This window comes from Cucurbita maxima, unplaced genomic scaffold (assembly GCF_002738345.1).
Source record: "Cucurbita maxima cultivar Rimu unplaced genomic scaffold, Cmax_1.0 Cma_Scf00017, whole genome shotgun sequence".
Taxonomy (NCBI): domain Eukaryota; kingdom Viridiplantae; phylum Streptophyta; class Magnoliopsida; order Cucurbitales; family Cucurbitaceae; genus Cucurbita; species Cucurbita maxima.
In genome coordinates, this window is record NW_019272033.1 from 4,462,557 (window position 1) to 4,484,201 (window position 21,645).

At 38.1% G+C, this 21,645-nt stretch overlaps 5 protein-coding genes across 12 annotated transcripts; 3 read left to right on the forward strand and 2 right to left on the reverse strand.

The window, feature by feature from the left end:
• Positions 1-349: 349 nt before the first annotated feature.
• LOC111491989 (two-component response regulator ARR11-like) lies at positions 350-3,172 on the reverse strand. The gene is made up of 5 exons (XM_023141105.1): positions 2,779-3,172; positions 2,151-2,303; positions 1,690-2,073; positions 1,531-1,607; positions 350-1,453 (listed from the first exon to the last, which is right to left on the reverse strand). Exons 1-5 carry the CDS (start codon positions 2,909-2,911, stop codon positions 563-565), a joined length of 1,638 nt encoding a protein of 545 aa, XP_022996873.1. The 5' UTR covers positions 2,912-3,172; the 3' UTR covers positions 350-562.
• A 3,086-nt stretch (positions 3,173-6,258) lies between these two features.
• Positions 6,259-8,482, reverse strand: LOC111491874. 2 transcript variants are annotated; one of them, XM_023140942.1, is made up of 6 exons: positions 8,266-8,482; positions 7,977-8,178; positions 7,669-7,831; positions 7,506-7,572; positions 6,600-6,837; positions 6,259-6,509 (listed from the first exon to the last, which is right to left on the reverse strand). In XM_023140942.1, the coding sequence occupies exons 2-6, from the start codon at positions 8,054-8,056 to the stop codon at positions 6,332-6,334; spliced, it is 726 nt and encodes a 241-aa protein (XP_022996710.1). In that variant the 5' UTR covers positions 8,057-8,178; positions 8,266-8,482; the 3' UTR covers positions 6,259-6,331. The 2 variants fall into 2 exon arrangements, with proteins under 2 accessions (XP_022996710.1, XP_022996708.1); XM_023140940.1 differs by having other exon boundaries at positions 7,977-8,482.
• A 151-nt stretch (positions 8,483-8,633) lies between these two features.
• On the forward strand, positions 8,634-11,432 carry LOC111491872. Of its 6 annotated transcripts, none has more exons than XM_023140938.1 (8): positions 8,634-8,851; positions 9,067-9,121; positions 9,218-9,448; positions 9,687-9,747; positions 10,515-10,639; positions 10,751-10,813; positions 10,897-11,021; positions 11,171-11,432. In XM_023140938.1, exons 1-8 carry the CDS (start codon positions 8,829-8,831, stop codon positions 11,322-11,324), a joined length of 837 nt encoding a protein of 278 aa, XP_022996706.1. In that variant the 5' UTR covers positions 8,634-8,828; the 3' UTR covers positions 11,325-11,432. The 6 variants fall into 6 exon arrangements, with proteins under 6 accessions (XP_022996706.1, XP_022996702.1, XP_022996703.1 ...); XM_023140934.1 differs by having other exon boundaries at positions 8,647-8,851; positions 9,063-9,121; positions 9,206-9,448; XM_023140935.1 differs by having other exon boundaries at positions 8,647-8,851; positions 9,063-9,121.
• Positions 11,433-13,237: 1,805 nt separating this feature from the next.
• LOC111491871 (very-long-chain 3-oxoacyl-CoA reductase 1-like) lies at positions 13,238-15,166 on the forward strand. The gene is made up of 3 exons (XM_023140933.1): positions 13,238-14,059; positions 14,187-14,256; positions 14,757-15,166. Exons 1-3 carry the CDS (start codon positions 13,422-13,424, stop codon positions 15,012-15,014), a joined length of 966 nt encoding a protein of 321 aa, XP_022996701.1. The 5' UTR covers positions 13,238-13,421; the 3' UTR covers positions 15,015-15,166.
• Positions 15,167-16,001: 835 nt separating this feature from the next.
• On the forward strand, positions 16,002-21,543 carry LOC111491822. Of its 2 annotated transcripts, XM_023140872.1 has the most exons (7): positions 16,002-16,332; positions 17,250-17,317; positions 17,403-17,825; positions 17,922-18,633; positions 18,754-20,538; positions 20,732-20,783; positions 21,140-21,543. In XM_023140872.1, the coding sequence occupies exons 1-7, from the start codon at positions 16,200-16,202 to the stop codon at positions 21,288-21,290; spliced, it is 3,324 nt and encodes a 1,107-aa protein (XP_022996640.1). In that variant the 5' UTR covers positions 16,002-16,199; the 3' UTR covers positions 21,291-21,543. The 2 variants fall into 2 exon arrangements, with proteins under 2 accessions (XP_022996640.1, XP_022996639.1); XM_023140871.1 differs by having other exon boundaries at positions 17,403-18,633.
• Positions 21,544-21,645: the final 102 nt, after the last annotated feature.

A 21,645-nucleotide genomic window follows, 5' to 3' on the forward strand; every position in this document is an offset into this window, starting at 1 on the left:
ACCACTGACTGACCTTGATCTTTTAAGAAGGATTCAAGTGTGAGCATGTCTGTCGGGACCCGAAAGATGGTGAACTATGTTTGAGTGGGAAGCCAGAAAAAACTCTGGTGGAGGCCCGCATCGATACTAACATGCAAATCGTTCGTCTGGCTTGGGTATAAGGGCGAAAGACTAATTGAACCGTCTAATAGTTGGTTCCCTCCGAAGTTTCTCTCAGGATAGCTGGAACCCACGGGCGAGTTCTATCGGGTAAAGCTAATGATTAGAGGCAACGGGGACACAATGCCTCGACCTATTCTAAAACTTTTAAATAGGTAGGACGACATGACCCAAGTCGTTATCAAAAACGTTTAATGATGTGAAGTTGTTTTATTGATATATATATATATATATATATATAGGAAGAAGTTTTTCATTACTACTTCTATATACACATTTCAAAATCCAAATCCCAATAGGTTGGGAAGGTAATATTCAATCCATTAAGTTAAGGAAGAACTCACTTATTGAGCAAGACATCATTTTTCCTTGCATACAGGGAGGGAGTATGTGAATAGCATAATCATGCAATAAATAGGCCTTCATCTATCACCGGATAATACTCAGTTGGGTCATAGGAATACTCATAGCCAAACCTCATTGCATCGTAAAGGTAAGCAGGAACTTCAGTGAAAAGGCCTGGATCACCATAATCTGGAAACTCTATGATCTGCTGATGATCAAGGTTCTTTGGATAGCACCCATCTTGAAGCAGATATCCCTGCAAGTCTTCATCAAAGGATTCAAAGGGTAACCCACTTCCTATATCAGTTGAAATGCTGCTAAGATTTAAGCTCTGGTTTTTCTTTCCCAATGGTGTAGTAGCAGCAGCAGTAGTAGTAGTAGTAGTTGAACTGGGATCAGTTGGAACTTTTGGTAGGTTTACATGGACCATCTGTTGGCTACACTCCTCAGAATACATAGGCTTACTTTCAATGGAGCTTGCTATATCTTTCTCTGTTGCTGACCGTCCAGAACTAATCGACGAAATCGATTGTAGTTGGTCGATTTGAACGTGATGCGGCAGAACCGTTGCAGGGAACTGACTGAAATCTCCTTCTGAATGTACAACTGGCTTGATTTCTTGTTTGAACTTTGTTTCTGGAGCATCAATCCAAGGGTAACAGGTTCGCTTGCTGGGATCAAAGGCTGCAAGCTTTATTGGTTCAGGAACACTCCTAGCAGCAGCAGCAGCTCTTTTTGGTTCTGATGAATCATTCTGCAGAAGGAAGTTATCACCTGAAAAACTGAAGCTGCTGTTTGTCACATCAGTTTGTGGCCCGGCTAACGAGCTACAAAGGCTGAAGTTCCCGTCTCGATCATTCGAACACGAATCGGTATGTTTCATCCCAACAACAAAGCAAGCTTTTGGGTCATTTTCTTTCTGCAGTCTACTCAAATAGAGGCGATATTTCTGCATAAACGACCAAGTTTTCAATATCCTAAAGAAAAAAGACATCATTTTAGCTAGATCAGTATCATGAACCAAACCTGCAAGTGGCTAGCCACATTTTCTCTAGTCAGCCATGGAACATTCATCAGATCCAGAATCTTTTTAGGCCCAACTTCTGCAAAATTAGAGATTAAGAATCAGTTCTGTAAAAGAATGATGTTCTTTTAGGAGGGAAAGTTGATGTATTCTGTACTTACTGTCAAAACCTATATGGTCTACTGCTTTGACAAACTTCTGGTGTAGATCAACCGACCAAACAACTCTGGCTTTCTTTGTGGAAGTAGTGTCACAAAACTCTCTGTCTTCATGCTTATCAATATCTTTTCTTTTTCTCAGTGAAAATAGTTCCTCTCCTCTGAGGAACTGGCTATCATCATACCTATCTGATCCATTTCTTAGAATTTGGATCCCTTCAAGAACATCATGTCCTTCAATATCTCTTCCTTCTTGTATCTTCTTTCGCAATACGTGCTGCCATATGTTTCGAAGTTCTTTCATTCGTATCGGTTTTAGAAGATAATCACAAGCCCCGTGTTGAACCCCTTTCATTACTCGGCTTGTTTCGCCGTCAACCGACATCACTGCACAGAGGGAGATGAAGTTAGAAGTGAGGAGTGTACTACAAAGAGTGTTGAAGTTAAGGTGGTAGAGCACTGACTGATAACTGGCAGGTCCATTTCCAATCCCACATGCTCAAGGAGTTTAAAACCATCCATATCAGGCATGTTTACGTCGCTGATTACGATATCGTATCCATCTTTTCTCTCCCTAAGCAGGCTTAGTGCCTCCCTTGCTAAACAACATGTTGTCACTGCAACACAGGATGTTAAGTGTTTCAGCCTGATTTTGAAAAAGTTCATCGGATTCAACTCAATAAGCTGAATTCTGAAATGGGATCATCTAAACTGGCCTTAAACAGTGAAAAACGCATAGTTTCAGTTTCATTTCCAAGCTTTAGCTGTAATAGATCTCATAAAAGTGACCTTGAGCTATGATTGAATAACTCAAGTGAATGAAGGGAGAAAACATGTTGAGAAGAAAGAAATCTTTGTCTGGTTTCAGAAACAGTGTTTTAGATCCTACTTCTCGTGGATTTTAAGGTTCAAAATTTAGGATCTAAAACACTGCAAATATGTATGAAAAGCTTTGATGTTTTCAGATGGGCTGTATCATTATCAGTTCTATATTGAAAAGGCCGAAACAATTCACAGCCTCAAGGATTGTAATAGTACTAACCAAGTAACAAATTAACACAGAGAGAGAGAGGCTTGTTTTTGTAAATTAACCTTCATAGGAGCACTTCTTGAGCATCTTTTCCAGGATTCTCAACCATGTTGGATCATCATCAACGACAAGAACACGAAGACCGACGGGAAACGCATCGCTACGAGGAGAAGAGAAGCCATTTTCCATGACCATGGAGCTCTGGTGGAGATCAGGGAGGAGAAAATGAACAATGAGTTTGTGGCAGTTGTTCAAAACTGTCTGGGTTTTGAAAATGGCCAAAGTTTAGAGAGAGAGAAGCGCCTAACAGTTCCCTTCAAAAGATTCATAGAATGCTATATATCCACAAAAGAAGCATGAAAATCAGAGGTGAAAGAATATGAGATGGGGGGAAAAAGGCATCTTTACAGGGGACCTGCTTAGTTGAAGAACAACTTACAAACATATATATATATATTTTTTTGGCATACAAAAGCATTGAAATGACTTTACAATAATTAAACAAAGAGAGTGCAGAAAAAGGAATAAAAGTATATAAAAATGAAAGTATATGAGGAAGCATAGGGAGGGAGCAGTTATAATGTACAGTAGGAGCAACAATCCAACAAATGAAGGTGGGAACCCTTTTTATCTGCTCAACTTCATTTCCCTTTTGCAAATTTGTATTCCAAGCTTTTTTCTCCCCTTCAAGATCTTTCCATGTTTGCATTCAACCGTAGATTTTTGCATTGTTCTTGTTCTGTACTGTCATTCAACAATTTGTTTGAATCTGATATTAATATTGAATGTGGGAGAGAACAAACAGGCTCCTCTCCCTCATCATCAGCTACCAGCTCCAGCCACTTTTGGTTCTTTTTTGTCTTTACTATATGTGGAAAATGTCCCTCCATTGCTCCAATGGGGTAGCCATGGCAGCTTCAACCCTGCTCAAATTGCCCTTCACAGATGGGCTCACTCAAGTGAATCAGAAGCAAGAATTCCTTCTATAATCACTTATAGCTCTGTTTGAAATGACTTTTTAAGTATTTACCTATATGGAACCAGTTCCTAAATGCTACCCATCTCGATTTGGAATGACTTTTTTAGATGCTTACTTGTTTTCAAATAGACCTTTTGTTTGAAATGACTTTCTAACCTGTAACAGCCCAACTTCACTGCTAGCCGATATTGTTCTCTTTGAACTTTCTCTTTCGAGCTTCCTCTCAAGGTTTTTAAAACGCTGTTTGCTAGGGAGAGGTTTCCACACCCTTATAAAGAATGCTTCGTTTCTCCTCTCCAACCAATGTGAGATCTCACAATCCACCCCCTTCAAGGCCTAGCGTCCTTGCTAGCACACCGCCTCGTGTCCCCTCTTTGGGGTTCAGCCTCCTCGCTGGCATATCGCTCGATGTCTGGCTCTGATACCATTTGTAACAATCCAAGCTCACCACTGGTAGATATTGTTCTCTTTGGGTTTTCCCTTTCAGGTATCCTCAAGGTTTTTAAAAAATGCGTTTGCTAGGTATGAGTTTCCACATTCTTATAAAAAATGTTTTGTTCTCCTTCCCAACCGAAGAGGATCTCACATTACTTGTATGAAACGACTTTCTAAGTGCTATCTATCTGTTTTATCGAGCCTGTTTGGAATGACTTTTTAGATGCTTACCTACTTCCAAACAAGCCGGTCTCTTTCATTTTTCGTCTTTTATAAAAAGAACATGAATGGAGAAAACAGTACTAAGTTCATTAAGATTGATAGACGAAAAAGTTGGTGCAGGCACGTGGACTCCATTAAAAAGCTCGACTTCAAGCTTCAAAGAGGAGAAGCAAAACAAGAGTGAAGAAAGGGCTAAGTGGGCAAGCAGAAGATCACCTGAAGTCTGCAGCAGAAGACTAAGAACTACAGAAGCCCAATTGAAAGGTCACATCTGCTCAAACTGCTTCCTCTTATCACTTAGTCTTTTAAGAAACTCATTAAATATTAAAAGTGGAAGCATTTTAACACAACCCCATTGCTTGCCTTTGTCTCTTTGTATGGGATGCCCAATAATTCACCTTTTATATTATTAATTCTCATCTTTATGTACTTCCATCTATTATATTATGCTCTCTAACTCTTAATTAGCTATCATTATAACACAATTAAATCAACATTATCACCGCAATTAACAACAATATCAATTTCAATATCAATATCAATATCAATATCTATATCTATATCATCCAAGCTTTTAGAGTTTATGTTATGTCTTGAAGCCATTGGTTTGTGATTTGTTTAAGAGGGTTATGAAGTTAAAATAAGTTAATAAATAAAACCAAGCTGATGAGCGGAAATTAGAAGTTTAATATGAGATTAGTGTGGACATCATGATTAATATGAAGATTAAAGTGACAATCATGTGACATTCGAAGTACGATCCCACACTAAAAAGCTAATTAGACTCACTTATTAGGAGCCTCTAATCATGTGACATTCAAACTAATTCCTCACTTAATTATTAATTCAATGCGTGAAAGATGCTAAAGCTATTCTTTTTTTTTTTTTTAATAATTTTTTTAAAAAATATAGAATTTAACCTCTTGGAAAGTTGGCAAATTAAATTATTTGGCAAAAAGGAACAAAATAATTCTACAATATATGGTTGGAAGTGAACCAAAACGAGGTCTATATTTTAAACGACAACCGAAAAGCTTCAAAGCTAAGACAAATTATTATTAATATGGTATACCATATTCTTTCTTCTCATCTACGTGTCTAGATTTAAAATTATATAAAATTTTAAGAGGGAAGACTATTGTCACTACACACTAATGAAAACTATTTAAAACATGTTTTATCCTTACTTACATGCTTCCTATTAAAATTTCTGTAAGGTCACCGGACATAAAATTATTCTAAACAAAACACACTCCGTCGAGGTTCTTGTTGGTATTTTATTAACTTAGTTATCTTAAGCTTTTCTTCGAGAATCCTATCTTTAGAATCTACATGAGTATAATATGATCTTGATTCATTGATGAGTATGTTGTGTACTCAGTGTCAGCGTCCTATCAGAGATCAAAGTTTGACTTTTTTTTTTTTTTTCGGGATAGTGGAGCAGTAAGAGAGAGAAAATTGTGGTACAATGGGTCTAAAAAGAAAATGCCCACTAACAAATTCTTTTTTGTCAAATTAAATATAAATATGGTTATAGTAGAGAAAATAAAAAGAAAAAAGAAAATTAGGGGAATTGTGAGGATGAACTTGATGCAACTTCCTCCAAGTGGACTCAGCTTTATATTAGTTTATATGTAAAGTTGGAATATGGGTTTTGCCTAATGCTCGCCCTTACCTCTTTAATTATATTCTCTTCTCTTTTTTTTTTTTTTACTTAATTATATTAATTACATCACTTTTAATTTCATCCATTTCAAAATATGCGTATGTTAGTGAAACGAATTAATAAAAAATATTAATTATAGACTTTTTTATTACTTTAGAATCTTTGGGCCGAGAAATGGGCCTGAATTTCACAAGCCCATTGACTCCGGCTCATATCCACGTGATATTTAATTTAAATATGTAAAAAAAGATTGAAACATTTCATTTGACGGTCGGCTTTGAAGTGATGTGTTAGGAAATTGGTGTTGTTTTGTTCAGATCAAGAATTCATGATAAACCAAGAAAAGGGCATCTGGATATTCCTTGGGCAGGGTGGTTATGTAGAGATAAAAGCGTGGTACATCTTCATTTCCAGTTAGCACCCACAAGTCCTCTGATTTGATCCTCTTCAAGCTTCCCCGGCAAAACGGGCACGACTCCGATCTCGTGTTCCTGCAAAATCATTCGCAAGCAAGGACCTTGAAGCAATAGACTTCACAAGGGGGAAGAGATGACGATGTTAGGATGGTTGGTGTTTGTTACCAATTGTGGTAACATTTGATGCACATTGAATGGCAGCAGTTTGGCAGCACCATCTTTGTGGAAGGTTGTTCTAGGCAAATCCCACACTCATCTTCTCTCTCTAAATCACCATTCCAGTGTTTTCCATCTCCTTCAACTCTTCTCTCACTAGAGTTATCCGACTTGACGTGCTTCGCTTTAGCATTATCCAACTCCTCCGCGCTCGCTTGGAGGCGTTGAAGGGATGGCAATATGATAGCTGAAGTAGGACGTTTGTTGCAAACAAAGCAAGCTCATAAGCTCAAATACTAATGGGAGAGTAAATGACATTTAATGAGCTCGAGAACAAGAATAACAGCCCAAGCCCACCGTTAGCAGATAGGGAGAGGTTTCCACACCCTTATAAGGAATGCTTCGTTCCTCTCTCCAACCTCCAACCGATGTGGGATCTCACAATCCACTTCTCTTGGGGCCCAACATCTTCGGCACACCACCCAGTGTCTGGCTCTGTTACCATTTGTCACAGCCTAACTCCACCACTAACAGATATGTTCGTTTTCACACCCAAGAATGCTTTGTTTCCCTCTCTTACCGATATTGATCTCACATGTTCTAACAGGTTGAACCACTCATCAGCCCAAAAGTTTAAGTTGATTTGTTACGCTAAACTTAGTTATATCTCTACCCTAACAAATTCAAACAAGAGGCATAGAGGGATGGGTTGGAACTTTTTTCAGAACAAAGTTTCAATGAAACCCCCTGCAAATAACCATAGCATAAATTAAGTCCCTCTTGTTATAGCACAACTCATGTTCTTCCTCCTATAATCATGGATATATGTAAAGCGTTTTAAATGCACTAAAACCATTAGAGAACTATTCTGATAAACCAGGCTCCAAAACAGACTCTTGATAGGGAAAAATGTACCATAAAAATCCTTCACAGTTGCCTTTCTTCCATGAGCTGATATGTTTGGCCTTCCATCTGTATAAACCTGAACAAAGAAAACGACACACTTCATGTGACAGAACAAACTCACATCTCCAAGAAATCAGCGAACATAAAACAAGTGAAGAAAAAAGAGACCAGCCTTGTAAACAAGTATGTGGAAGAAATTTAAGTATCTGGGAAGTACACAAGTGCATGAACAATCCACCCATTGCATCAAAAACAGAAGGAGAGGAGCCAATTGATTGTAAACCAGCTTCATTTGGAGATAGGAACCGTGTTTGGCTCTTGGAATTGCAGCAGCCCTGCAAGCCCAGAAACCAGAATTGGGAAAAATATCCATCAAAATCAGTCATATACATAGGCCTAAATGCATCACAGAAACCAGTAAATAGATCGAACTTCCTATGAACAGAGAAGATAAACAGTGAAGGGGAAATGGATTCTAACAGAGCATTGGCGCGTTCTATATCTTCTTCCAAGACCTTCAGAGAATCCTTACAAGAAGACCTCGCTACCCGATAATACATAATCCGAAAACCCCAACAACAATACCCACAAAATTGTGCTCAGAAAAGGAAACCCAGAAGAGAAACTTGGTGGTCGGGGCTTCTTTGAATCCCCCACGAAGTAATTATCACCAGAAAGCAACCTATGAAGAATAGGTTCTTCAGCTTTTACTAGAAGAAGAAGAAGAAGAAGAAGAAGAAGAAGAAGAAGAAAGCTCTTCGAGGCTTACTTTGATCAAAGCGCTTTTGGTATCGACTTTTGTGATTAGGGAAAGAGCATTGCAAAGTATAAAGAAAGAGCGTCTTAAACCTCCGGCGATTACCGATAGGGAAGAGGCAGCGCCGTCTGAGAGCGGGAAGAAGAATTCCCTTTTTTCCAAATTTATCATTGTTCCTTCCACTACTTCAACTTGGCTTCCTCTTTTTCAAAAGATAATAAAAATCCATCGTTTTCTGTAATTGTGTTTTCGCCTTAAATTAAATAATGTGAATCGCCACCGTACACTTGTGTTTTTGTTGAATTTTTCCTTTTAAATTTATGTTTTTAGTTTACCGAAGAAACCCCTTTCCTTATAAGAAAAATGGCAAGCTCTTATTAGGCGCCATTTCAACGCCCCACCCAAAATTCCTCCCGTTCTTTCGGCCTCAGTTTATCCTCTACTTCAATTTTGTTGCTAAACCCAGTTCAGTTCAACCTCGACTGGAACTGGAAAAGTAATTTCGTGATGAATTTGCTCACTATCAACTGTCGTTGCAAATCAACGAACGCTGCTTCCACCTTCAATCCACTCACATGGCGGAATTCTACCTTTATCGGTAAGTCTGCTAACTCGGCTTCGGTCACTTTTTCACTTGTTAAATCGCTCTTGTTCTTCAATAAAAACGCCAACCCTAAAATTGAATCAGCTAACAATTCAATCAACGTCTTTCCAAATTCTTGAATCAATGGCGATTCGCGCCATGCTTGATTCATTTGTAAGGATTATATTCTTCTTTAAATTGTTTAAATACGGCTGTGTTTCGTTAGGTAGGAAGGTTACTGGGCTCATTGATGTACAGAGGGTTCTTCCCACAGGATTATGGAGTGTAAGATTTGCAATGTTCGTTTTTCTCTGATTATATGTTTTTTTCTTTTTGCCCTTTAAGATAGCAGCCCTTTTTTGGGTGTAGAGGTCAAATGCAAAGCCAAAGGTTCATGCAAAGCGGAAACCCGCGAGGAAGCTTGAAAGAACGGGAGAGGAAGTTTCTATACCGTCCTCTTCTGTTGATGATAATGCTCAAGATATGAAGATGAACTCTTCGGACAGTTCATCTAAGAACCGCTTGATTAATATCTCCTCAAGGAGTTCTGTGGTTCAGGCTTGCATAATTACTTCTGGTTTGATTGCTGCTTTGGGAGTAATAATTCGACAGGTGACGCATACCAAGCCAAACATAAACTTTTGTTGGTGTTCATTTCTTGATTTAGGATAGTCATTCTAATCACGTAGGGAAAGTGGAGCATGATTTTAAAAGTTGAGACATGTTCCTTATGCTATAGCTGTAGATTTGTTTTACGACTGATTACTGGCCTTTATGATGGATATAATTAGTGTCTTGACGTATTGGAAAGACTATCAATGGCGATTTAAGATCTGTTTTAATGTTTTAGGTATCTCATGTTGCATCGATAGAGGGATTGCCAGTGATTGACTGCACCTCAGAAGTATCATGTAGGACTTCCAAGTTCATTTATCCCTTCTTGCTAATTTACTATTCATCTTGAAGAGAGAGTGTTTGTAATAGTCCAAGCCAACCGCTATAAGATATTGTCCTCTTTAGGCTTTTCTTTCTAGGCTTCCTCTCAAGGTTTGATAACGCGTATGCTTGGGAGAGGTTTCCACACTCTTATAAGGAATGTTTCGTTTCCCTCTCTAGCCGATGTGGGATCTTACAATCCACCCTCCTTAGGGGCTCACTGTCCCTATCAGCACACCGCCCTTGAAGGGAAGGTATAAAGAGGACAATATTTTCTAGGGGTGGGCTTGTGCTGTTACAAATGGTATCAGGGTCAGACACCGGGCATGTGCCAGCGAGGACGTTGCACCTTCAACGGGGGTGGATTGTGAGATCTCACATCGGTTGGAGAAGGGAATAAAATATTTCTTGTAAGAATGTGGAAATCTCTCCCTAGTAGACACGTTTTAAAACCTTGAGAGGAAGTCATTGAAGGGAAAGCCCAAAAAAGACAATATACACTAGCGGTGGGGTGGGCTTGAGGCTATTACACTTTTTTTTGTCACCTCATTGATTCTCGGTGTCATTTCTATTCAATACAAACTATTTTGAAAGCTTTGAAAGAATGGTTAGAATTGGAACCACAATCTTCTTTTACATTCTCTTGGATTTCGTAGTTATGGACTGAGTGACTATGAAATCCAGAAAAATAACAATATTGATATGGATTACAATATTTAACTTATGTACTCCATTCTGGCAGTTAGTTTTGAGATGAGGCAACTTCAGTTGATTACAGGACTGGTTGTTCTAATATCTTCATCCCGATTTTTACTGTTGAAACTATGGCCAGACTTCGCCGAGTCTAGTGAAGCAGCGAATCGACAGGTAGCTGGTTGTTTAGTTTTAATCTGTAAATCTAGAGGCAGCAAGAGCTGAAAAATGTTTTTGCTGCGAACTTATAAATCATTTGAAAATACTCCACAACTCCCAGTGCAGGTGCTCACTTCTCTTCAACCCATAGATTATGCGCTAGTTGCGTTTTTGCCCGGCATTAGTGAGGTGAGTAAAGTATATCAACACTCTCTCATTTTCTTCTAAATCTATTTTCAAGTAACACTATACGCCTCCTCTGTGAACCTTAGGAGTTGCTTTTCCGTGGCGCATTGATACCGCTCTTGGGATTCAACTGGGCAAGTGTCATGTTGACAGCCGCCATTTTTGGCATTCTACACTTGGGGGGTGGCCGGAAGTATTCATTTGCAATATGGTATTCATATCTCTATCTGAACTTCATATCATAATGTAGAAACTCTATGTTCAGCAATAGATCATGAATCAAATCATATGGCTTTGCTCTTACAATATGCCGATGGTTAAAAACTGCTTACTTTTCGTTGCATCCATTTTATTTGGCAGGGCAAGTTTTGTCGGACTTGCATATGGTTATGCGACTATCGAATCCTCCAGCGTCGTTGTGCCTATGGCTTCTCATGCATTGAATAATTTGGTTGGAGGAATTCTTTGGCGCTACCAATCAATGAATTTGGAGAATGGTGAAGATCAAAAATGATGATGATGAATTTCTTGATTTATAGATATTTGCTTGGATAAGCATCTGTGACAAATTCATTCAATCAATGGGTAGATAAGTATTATTCATTTGGGACTTTAAAAACTCGCATGAATTCTCCACCACAAGCCAAAATAGAACGAATAAGAAGACAATTAAGAGAGGCAGGTTGGCCAATTAGTTGGCCAGTTGCTTGTAATTGGAGAGTATAGGTGGCAGCTCAGGATGGTCATATGCTTGGCTAATTAGTTGGCCAGCGCCTCACCTACCAAGTTTGATGGTTGTGCCCAAAATAATTTAATATGCCCATATCTCATAAATTGAATTTTGTAATTATACCACATTTATGGATGCTTCAAAATATTATACTTGTCAGATCTCTTTCTAACCGATGTGTTTAAAATTATGAAGCTGACGGTGATCTCTAACGAGTTAGATCGAACAATATTTACTATCAGTAAGCTTGAGCGGTTACAAATAGTGTCATAGCTAAATACTAGGTGGTGTTTAAGTGGGGATGCTAGACCCCAAAGAGGATTCACATTGCATAGACAGGGGAGCAAAACATTTCTCATAAGGCCATGGAAACTGATCACTATTATCTGCTAGCGATCAGTTTGGGCGGTTGTTACAATACTATTATCTAGAAAATAAAATTTATATATTAATATTTAATATTTATTAACGTGAAATATATATGTTTTAAATTATTGTCACGATGCTTTTAAAATATAAATAGATATAATATAAAAAAAATAATATAAATTCCTATAACCGTTTAAATCAACTATAACTATTAAAAGTAGTTACATTATTACATTGCGCGTGCAATTATTATTAAAATTAAATGATTCCCTCTATCTGTAAATAATAATAATAAGCTACAAAAGTCTATCATAACCCGCTTGGAATAAGAGAATTCGTAAGTTTAAGTGTTTAATTGGTCCATTTTAATTTTCGTTTCAATCCAAGAGAAAAAAAGACTCACGAGTTCAATTTGTATACTCTCATCTCATACGAGCTCTAACGATGACTTACGACTATTTTTTAAGGCGTCTAAAAAATGTGACTTTATCGCGTTAAAAAAAGGACCTATTTAATAAGCAAATGAAAAGGAGCGCTACACCACAAACTGAATGATTTTCTTCAATGAAAGAACGTTAGACCTTTGCTTTGAGGAAGAAAGAAAGATTTTGACTCCAAGGGAACAACATTGGCTTTTTATCTATCTATATTGATCTTTTCACTTCTATGCAAATTTCTTAGTGCATAGTCTGAGTATGAAGTTTAGTGGCTTTCATCGTTGACGAACACCTGCGCTAAGAAGACAATGAAGTGAGTGGGAGTCAATGCCTTCCTTGAGTGAATCAATAACAACTCATTAGTGTAACAAGGGAGAAAGAGACGGATAGGATGAGAATGACCTATCAACCATTGGTGCCCGTTGAATCTACTAGTTCTCCTCAAAGTCAATAGAATATAATTCGATGTTCAACATTCATCCATACGCAATCTCTGCTTTGGTCCTATTGATGTCAACCATAGAGCTCGCACCTAGATAAAAAAAAAAAAAAAAAAAAACAAAAAGGTGACCTCTTCAACCCTCTAAGCTAAGTAAAACAATGAATTGATTAGATGGTTGCAAAGCCATAAGATCGAGTGAAAGAAGGGAGAAGAAGGACATAATGTTTTTTCCAATGATGCCAGAGAGGAGTTTCCCAAATTGACTTTCAAACCCTTTGAAGGAGAAAGATGAGTGAAAGAATAAATGGGTTAAAAAAGAAGAAAGGTCGATGCAAACAAGTTCGTGAAGAAACAAGTTTGACCGAGAGTGTCACTCTCTCCTAGCTCCCTAATTTGATTTATAGAATCAATGTGTACCCAATAAATTCTCAAAAGAAAATAAAAACACAAATTGAATGTTTATTGAGATTTTAAATGAGGTGGTTTGCTCATCTACTTCAGCGATCCATCATCCGTTTTCATAATTGAAACCGCTTCATCCTTTACTTCATCTTCTTGTTTTCTACGTTGACGAATGTGCTTTTGGCTCCTTTAAAACCCAGACTTCAAAACCCACAATCTCCCAATACCAAGATGGAGCTCAATTGTGTTGAGCAGCTTAAATCCCAGCCCCTCTGGGTTTGCTTGCTATTCGCGTTCGGATCTCTCTCGGCTTTGACATTCTTAGTAATCGTTCTCAAATGGGTCTATGTCAATTTCCTCAGATCCCCAAAGAATCTCAAGAAATACGGTTCTTGGGCGCTTGTCACAGGACCCACTGATGGAATCGGTAAGGGTTTCGCCTTTCAGCTGGCTCGCAAGGGGCTCAATCTGATTTTGGTGGGTCGGAACCCTGAGAAACTCAAGGACGTTTCCGATTCAATCGTCGCTAAATACGGCAGCATCCAAATAAAGAACGTTGTCGTCGATTTCTCCGGCGATCTTTCAGAAGGGATGAAGAGAATCAGCGAAGCGATTGAAGGGTTGGATGTTGGGGTTTTGATTAACAACGTTGGGGTTTCGTATCCGTACGGAAGGTTTTTCCACGAAGTGGATGAGGAGCTTCTCAATAACTTAATCAAGGTCAATGTGGAAGGCACTACCAAGGTGACTCAAGCTGTTTTGCCTGGAATGTTGAAGAGGAAGAGAGGCGCCATTGTTAATATTGGTTCTGGTGCTGCCATTGTCATTCCTTCAGATCCCTTATATGCTGTCTATGCCGCCACCAAAGCGTAAGATCCATTTCTTTATTTGTTCATATTCCTGAAATTCTGCTATTGTCTGTCCATAGTTTATGCATATTTCGTTTAGATTTGATGTTTCTAGCTGGAAAATTGACGAATGTTGAAATAATTCCAGGTACATTGACCAATTCTCGAGGTGCCTGTATGTGGAGTACAAGAAGAGTGGAATCGATGTGCAATGTCAGGTAATATCTCGGTTGTTAGTCTCTGGTTCAGATTGAGATCTAAGGATATTGAAATAATCAACTTCAACTCAACTGTTTAAAAGAAGAAAAGGTTTTGTTCCAATGAGCTCTAGTGTGAGTTCACATGACTTCATGTTCAGGACTCGGATGAGGATCTGGAATCCGGATTCGGGGCCATTTGATGGCCCCGACATTCTACTGCAACATGGTCACACATGCATCAAAGTCACCCAATGTAGAATTGCTCTAAACAAATCATACTTTAACTAGTGAAATATGAAGTTCTTGTGATTGAGCTGGTTCGAACATAGCATCTAAGTCATTGTTTGTCCCTTAATTTGGTCATCAAGTTCATGATACGTGAAAACATGATGGTTTTCTACTGCAGTTGTTAGATGGTCTGTCTTTAAGTTCTGTTTATTTTTAGAGCAGCTTTGAAAGCCAAAGCAAGATATGGGAAATCTGTTGACTCACTCGATTAATAAACTTGGTCGATATAGGTCCCGCTGTATGTTGCTACGAAAATGGCGTCTATTCGACGATCATCCTTCTTCGTTCCTTCGACGAATGGATATGCAGCAGCAGCTCTCCGCTGGATTGGGTATGAGCCTCGCTGCACACCGTATTGGCCCCATCAACTTATGTGGGGTTTGGTGTACTTGTTGCCAGAGTCTGTTGTTGATGCTTGGCGCCTGAAGTTTTGTCTTGGCATCAGAAAGAGAGGACAACTCAAAGACTCGAGGAAAAAGGAAGAGTAGGAAGATTCAAGATATGTAGTGCTGTTCTAATTCTTCGCATTGAATTCTGGAACCACAGACCTGCTAGATCTGAATGTTTTGAGTTTTGTTCTTCTTTTCAATGACCTTTCAATATATTTCTTAGAAAGCTAATGGTGAAAAGACTTTGGTAACGATGCGCTGCTCCATTTTGTTCTCATCTTTGTTGGATGAAAGTCCTACCTCGGTTAATTTAGAAAATGATTGAGTTTATAATCAAAGAATACTATCTCCATTGGCATGATGCTTTTTGGGGAAGTCCCCCAAAGCAAAGTTACGAGAGCTTATGCTCAAAGTGGACAATATCATAGTCTAACCATCTTTAATCTTGAATATATGACAATGTTCTTATGGATACCCATTAGCCCATTTGATCGCGGTCCATTAGCCCATTTGATCGCGGTTTGATACTCTTAGATCTTATATAAGTGCTCTAAGAACATTTTGCAAACTGCTTCGTATCATATTTGAAGATTTTTTTGTGTCGGTTCTTTTCTTATGTTTGTCGGCCATGATGTTGGTAGCTGAATATGAAGGATTCATTACCTTTTTAAATTGTTGAACTAAGAAACAAAATATAAACTTTAAAATATATATTTTTATTTTTTTTTTATAAACAAACATACTTTTGATTATTTTATACAAAAAATCATTAAAAAAAATCACTAATATATTTTAAATTTTAAAGTTTGTGTCTAATTAAAAAACTATCTAATAAGTTTTAAAAATTTTAAATCTATTTTCAACGGAATCTTTAATATGGTAAGAAATATTATAAAATATTATTAAATTTCAAGATTTTATTAAGAGTTTAAATTAATTTAACATGGGCTAAAAATTTGCTTACGGCCACCGTATTCTTATCGGGCTATAAACTGGCGTCGGCCCATATAAATTAATGGGCCAAGTTGGACGGTCGTTAAATTTCGTAGCATTAACTGTTCCTTCCTTCAACATTCGCGCTTCAAATCCCAGAGGTGGCTCGTAGCCGCCTTCAGTATCCCTTAAAACTTTCCTTCTTCTCCAGCCATTGCGGTTCTCCTCTTCGGCTCTGTTTTGCTGTTTCAGTGCTAATGTCAACCCGCTGAAGGAGAGGGCTGCAGATTACCCATTATAAGATCGCTTCTTATTGCTTTGCCCTTGCAGTTCAGCATTGAATTGTATTCGATGTCGATGCTGGATTCTCCCACATGTTCCGTCGATGCTGCGGCGTCTCACAATACTGTTTTCATTGACACCAGCCTCGGCACTCACTTGGCGATGGCCGTCTCAGACGGTGATATCGTCTCTGATATCAAAAGTAAACTTCTGCTATCTCCTTTTGTTTTTCATCATCTTCTTTCTGCGGGTATGCTGTTGTAGAGTTTATCATTGCATTCAAGATCGGTTTAGCTATATCTGGTTAATTAATTTTGGGGTAAAGCTTATGCACGAAGGTTGTATATCATTTGAATGAGTTTTGAAGTTTTGGGATGCAAGACTTTGGCGTTTTGGAATGTTGGTTTTGGAACACAAGATCTATATTTTCATGTCCAATAGCTGTGAACTTAAATTTTCGCCCTTTGGTTATTTTATGTTCTCTCTGATGCTGTCTGACATTCCTAACGAGACATTATCAGTGATAGAGATTAAAATATAAATTACACAAAATTAATTGTTTTAATTGAAATCTTGATATATTTCCGTATGTTTTAGTTTATTTCTATGGCTAACTCTTTCGTTCTCTTTCAACATTACTACACTAATTCTTCTTGTTATCATTATTTTCTTAGTTCAAGTGAAATGGAGTCGAATTTTCTCCAAACTCTATCTGCCTATCTGATACGATTAAAATTGTTTATTATTATTATTATTAATAATAAAAGATTTTTCTTTAACCGGCAAGGCTGGTCTGAAAACCATTGGTTTCTCAGTTTTCGGCTTTGGGAAATTAAATTTATAAACACTAGTTCCACTTATGAGTTTTTCAGTCGGGTGTCTTCTTTTTAGGGACGCTTTCAAGATTCAAGCCTAATTTTGAAAAAGTAATTTTTAAACATTTTTGTTTTTGAAATTTGGCTATGAATTCAAGTATTTTCTTGAAAAAGCTGAAAAAAAACGTTGCAAGAAAATTGTGAGAAAACAGACTCAGTTGTCAAAGATGATATGATTTGTAAAGTGTTTTTATGGTTTATATATTTTACATTTGAAATGACACCTTGATGCTTTTGCACGCAGAAAAGATAGAGAAGGAACATCCACTGTGTTTTCCTCATCTCGGGACCCTAAAAATTCATGCAATTAAGGTGCTTAATTATTTTCTGTATACGTGAGCACAATCGATTATATGTACCTCTATTATTTACAGCTATGGGGATTTTAAACTGTCAGGTAACGCGCAAAGGGCACTTCTATCACCTTTCTGACTCCATGTATTTGAAAAGTGCATTTGTTGGCTACAATGACTGCTGGTTTCTTTCTGTTGATGCTTCTATTGTTGATGGTCAGTCAACTGACCCTAATACTGGCAATCTTTCAACTTATTTTGAAAGGGCAGGTGATATCTCCGTTGATAGAATAAATGTTGCCAGAAATAATCATGGTGGACATTTACCTAACCATGATGCTCCACAATTACAAAACATTGTGACACAAGAATATGTCAATGAGAAAGCCCCTAGTAGAAAAGATTTAACGACTGAGAAGGAAGAAGTTACTCATTCTGTTGAAACTTGCAGCAAACATAAATCGGGCAGGATAAGGAATGGCTATGAAGGCCTCAGCGAAACACTGGAATCTTTGCCTACTATGAAGGTGAATCGTAAAAGTAAGAAGAGAAAAACAAAATTGATTACTGAACACGAAGTTGTTAATCATACCGGTGATGATAATGATCAAAACCCATTGCAGCAAGTCGTTGGATCTGGTGAAAAATCCAGGGAATATGCACATAATAAAGTTTTCGATCATCCAATGATGGAGAGAAAATCCAATGTAGGTGAACCTGGTCAGGTCTCATCTTCTAGTGCTCGTGATGAATCTGAACATGGAAGGACGCTTAAGTTTAATTTATCTGAGGAAGCTGAGGTTGATGACAAAAATTATAAATCCGAATATCTGATGGATGATACTTCTTTGGTAGGTGCTGCACAGGCTGGGTTCATTGCAAAAAAAATGCCCATGATTGAAATGACAAGTGGAGTAATGAATGGAGTGGAAGGAAACAGAGTTTTTGTTTCTGAATCTAGCAAAGCGACATCTACACCTAAGGTTACTTCCGAGTACTTGTCGGATATGAACCAAACTGCAAAAGTTGCCGTAGGTAGTTTGTCTACTGAACCTGATGATCAACTGCCCAAGACTGGTTCAAGTTATGAGAAGAAGAAGACAAGGAAAAGGAAAAGTAAGTTGTCATGTTGTCCAAATGAGGCTTTTGGTTTGATTTCATCTAGAGTAGAGGATCAACAGGATGCAAGTCGAGAATCTGATATAACAACTGTCCCCAGTCAAGATATTGAGGAGGCATCAATTCCCAACCTCCTGGGAGCATCCAGGAAAAGGCACAATGATTCAAATGATAAAATTGCAGAAATTTCTGCACCGTCCTTGGTTGGAGAGTCCTGTATGTTTCTCTTCAAACATTCTAATGTGGTTGTATGTTAAATGAAAGATCGTGTTTACAGCTTCACAAACTAGGCCAATAAATAATGGGTTCTGATATTGATTCATATTCTTCTTGTAGGTGATGATAAGAACAACATTGAACTTGGCGATGTGCAAAGCATAAGGAATGCGTCTGATAAAGCTGTGTTAGGAGTAAAAGGAATGATTGATTCAAAGGACATTGCCTCTAAAAGCAAGGATCCCGCTGATCTCCAGAAAAGCATTAGTACATCTGAGGATGCCAATAATGTTCGAGGCAATCATCTTACGTGCAAAACCAGAAAGGTTGTTCCAATTCTAGAGGGAAGAGAGTTTCTGCAGGTCACCGATACAAAAGCCTCAATGGTAGAGAACTGTCACTCATCAAGCTGGGATGGTACTGACGCTAACATTAAAGCTGCTGATATTTCTGAATCGGTACATTTAAAGGGAACTACTGAAAACGCCAAGCATGGTAAGAAAAGGAAGATTAAAAAATCTAGGGGTTCAGCAGAAGAAAGACAGATTAATTTAGTCACAAAAGGTGCTGGAGATACTGCACAAGACATTCTTCCAACCGAGCCACAAAGTTCTACTTTAGGTGATAATTCTTGTAGTAAAGCTGAGATTGGAGAAAACAATGTTTCTCTAATGAAGGGAGAAACCACAACTAGTACTTCCTTAATACCTGATGTTAGGAATATAGATATAGATAAACCAATTATAAGTAAGGTGGGACCTTCGATGCAAATCAACCAAACTCAAGCAGTAGCAAAAGACATGGATGGGCAAGTGAGAAAGAAAACTAAGAAGAGACCTGTGGCATCAATGAAAAGTACATCAGACCTTCAAGAAGAAAGTATCGGTAATGAGGATTCATTCCCATCAAAGAGAATTGACAAGGAAGTAAAACCTATGTCTATAGCGGCAAAGAAAACTAAGTTTCCGAAAGCAAATTTGAGGAATGAAATTGAAGATGCGAATTTGGACTCTACGCTGTTTTCTGAGGTTGAAACTACTCCTAGCATTTGCAAGAAGTCTAAGACAGTTGGGCCCTCCCTCACTCCATCTCTCGTTTCTGAAGGCTATGAAGAGAGGCCTATTGAAGCAAATAGATGTAGCAACACCACTAAAGATGGTACTACTGATAATGTTGACAATCACGATGAAGTTCCTTATAAAAGCGATAAAGTTGGCATTGAGGAAAAGGCTGTCGAACTCCAACACGAATCCGTTGAAGTGCATGTCGACAAGTTGAGTAGAGAGAAAAGTCCAGATACTTCGCTCAAATCTAAAAGAAAAAAGAAAAGTCTAAGTGTCTGCTCTTCTGCGGTCTCCTTGAGTACGCAGAACAAACAGAAGTCAGATGAAAACACAGAGACTGAGGAACATTGGCAAACTAGCAACTCTAGCGCCCTCAAACTTCATGTTGACAATAAGCTAAAGAAAAATTCAAGAGGTGGGGTAAATTCTCTGCCTTCTAATGAGCATAAGCAGCAAACCTCTGACTCTAATAAAGCAGCTAGGGTGAGGGAAAAAGTTGTCGATTCTTCTCGGGGCAGTACTGAAATATACAGTGAGACTCCTGCTTTACCAAAAGCAAGACCCAAGTCGAAAAACTCAGCAAATATGGCTCAACAGGACCAAAAGCATAGGGGAAGTCAATCTACTGTTATTGGCCATCCTCTGGGTGAACAAAAACCTTCTCGGAGTGGGAAGCAAGATGATACTCAATCACAACGAAAGAACTTGTTGCTTACATCAGGAGGCATATTTAAGGATGCTAGCAGTGATAGTTCTGAGGATGAAGGTGGAATTGCTGATTCAGATGCTAGATCTCCTGATAATTCACTAATATCCAACTTCTCAGACGGTGAAAGCAATGGTAACAAAACACATCACGCTGCGCCAAGATTATATTGTTTTGCATTTCTGTGCTGCTTTTTAGATAGTTGGACGAGTCTATCAAACTTTTGGGCTTCCTTACTTTCTTCCCCCCACCCCATCTCGGTTTCTTTGCCATCATGTTATTGGTTTCTTATTGCTAATATTTTTCTTTTGAACGAATTTTGTCTCAGGATCTGTTGACTTGGAAAGAACAAACACCCGTAGAAGTATGAGAAAGAAAGAGTAAGTTTATGATGAAAAATGACGTTGGTTGCCTTTCCTGGTTGAAGATATGTTAAATATGTTAAATATGATCTGAGCATCTGTTGTTACAGAAATGTTGTGCATACATTTAGTGTCCTCACTTATATAGATATGCTAAAATGGAAATTACAAATGCCAATTGTCACCTCCTTTGAAATTTTTTGCTTGTAATTTTTGGGCCCAATATATTATTCAGTTTTCCCTAGTTTCTCCTCGTTAACTTCCAACAAAAAAAAAAACGTTTCCTTTCAGAGTATCTTTGAACTGCAATATTTTTGCCTTTTGTAGTATAGTTTATATTCTCCACTTGTAAACGTTTGTGATCTTGTAAACAGGCCTTCAAGCCCTGAGAATATGACCCTCGACATAATCCTTCGAAGTTCAAGTAGGTATAAGAAGGCAAAGCTCACAGCTGTGCAATCACTACAAGATGATACTGAAAGCCAGCCTGTCGATTTTGTTCCAGACAGTCAGCCTAATATTTAGTTTGTTATCGTCATTTACCTCCTCTCGGAGCAATTTTCCAGAATTCATTGCCTAAACCTTCTTGTGCTTGTCTAAGTTTGTTAATGGAGATTGTCAAGATATCAAAATTTTGTGAACTGAAGAAATCACAAGGAAATGAGATCCTTGGGTTCTTTCGATGCTTGCATGATGTTTCCATGCTGAGTCTATTCTGTTACATAACCAAAAATATTATTTTGAAGTAAATTATCAGTGGAACCCAACTCTATGCTTACTTCTTTTAGCACTTTTTTAACGTTGTTTAAGTTTGTTAGACCTATTACGACATCTGTATGTTTATTGAAGTTGAAAATGTTAAGCAGGTAGCTTTCTCTCT

What these genes read in the sequence shown, in the direction of transcription:
- LOC111491874 (XM_023140942.1), bottom strand. Translation starts at nt 8,056, where the DNA reads ATGTATTATCGGGTAGCGAGGTCTTCTTGTAAGGATTCTCTGAAGGTC. An exon ending in ATAGAACGCGCCAATGCTCT is followed by an intron (nt 7,832 to 7,976) that starts GTTAGAATCCAT and finishes CTGGGCTTGCAG; the next exon opens with GGCTGCTGCAATTCCAAGAG. An exon ending in AACTGTGAAGGATTTTTATG is followed by an intron (nt 6,838 to 7,505) that starts GTACATTTTTCC and finishes GTCCTACTTCAG; the next exon opens with CTATCATATTGCCATCCCTT.
- LOC111491871 (XM_023140933.1), top strand. Translation starts at nt 13,422, where the DNA reads ATGGAGCTCAATTGTGTTGAGCAGCTTAAATCCCAGCCCCTCTGGGTT. An exon ending in GTCTATGCCGCCACCAAAGC is followed by an intron (nt 14,060 to 14,186) that starts GTAAGATCCATT and finishes AAATAATTCCAG; the next exon opens with GTACATTGACCAATTCTCGA. An exon ending in GAATCGATGTGCAATGTCAG is followed by an intron (nt 14,257 to 14,756) that starts GTAATATCTCGG and finishes TGGTCGATATAG; the next exon opens with GTCCCGCTGTATGTTGCTAC.
- LOC111491872 (XM_023140934.1), top strand. Translation starts at nt 8,761, where the DNA reads ATGAATTTGCTCACTATCAACTGTCGTTGCAAATCAACGAACGCTGCT. An exon ending in GCGGAATTCTACCTTTATCG is followed by an intron (nt 8,852 to 9,062) that starts GTAAGTCTGCTA and finishes GTGTTTCGTTAG; the next exon opens with GTAGGAAGGTTACTGGGCTC. An exon ending in TGGGAGTAATAATTCGACAG is followed by an intron (nt 9,449 to 9,686) that starts GTGACGCATACC and finishes TTAATGTTTTAG; the next exon opens with GTATCTCATGTTGCATCGAT.
- LOC111491989 (XM_023141105.1), bottom strand. Translation starts at nt 2,911, where the DNA reads ATGGTCATGGAAAATGGCTTCTCTTCTCCTCGTAGCGATGCGTTTCCC. An exon ending in AATGGACCTGCCAGTTATCA is followed by an intron (nt 2,074 to 2,150) that starts GTCAGTGCTCTA and finishes CCCTCTGTGCAG; the next exon opens with TGATGTCGGTTGACGGCGAA. An exon ending in ATGTGGCTAGCCACTTGCAG is followed by an intron (nt 1,454 to 1,530) that starts GTTTGGTTCATG and finishes TCGTTTATGCAG; the next exon opens with AAATATCGCCTCTATTTGAG.
- LOC111491822 (XM_023140871.1), top strand. Translation starts at nt 16,200, where the DNA reads ATGTCGATGCTGGATTCTCCCACATGTTCCGTCGATGCTGCGGCGTCT. An exon ending in TATCGTCTCTGATATCAAAA is followed by an intron (nt 16,333 to 17,249) that starts GTAAACTTCTGC and finishes TTTTGCACGCAG; the next exon opens with AAAAGATAGAGAAGGAACAT. An exon ending in AGAAGTATGAGAAAGAAAGA is followed by an intron (nt 20,784 to 21,139) that starts GTAAGTTTATGA and finishes TCTTGTAAACAG; the next exon opens with GCCTTCAAGCCCTGAGAATA.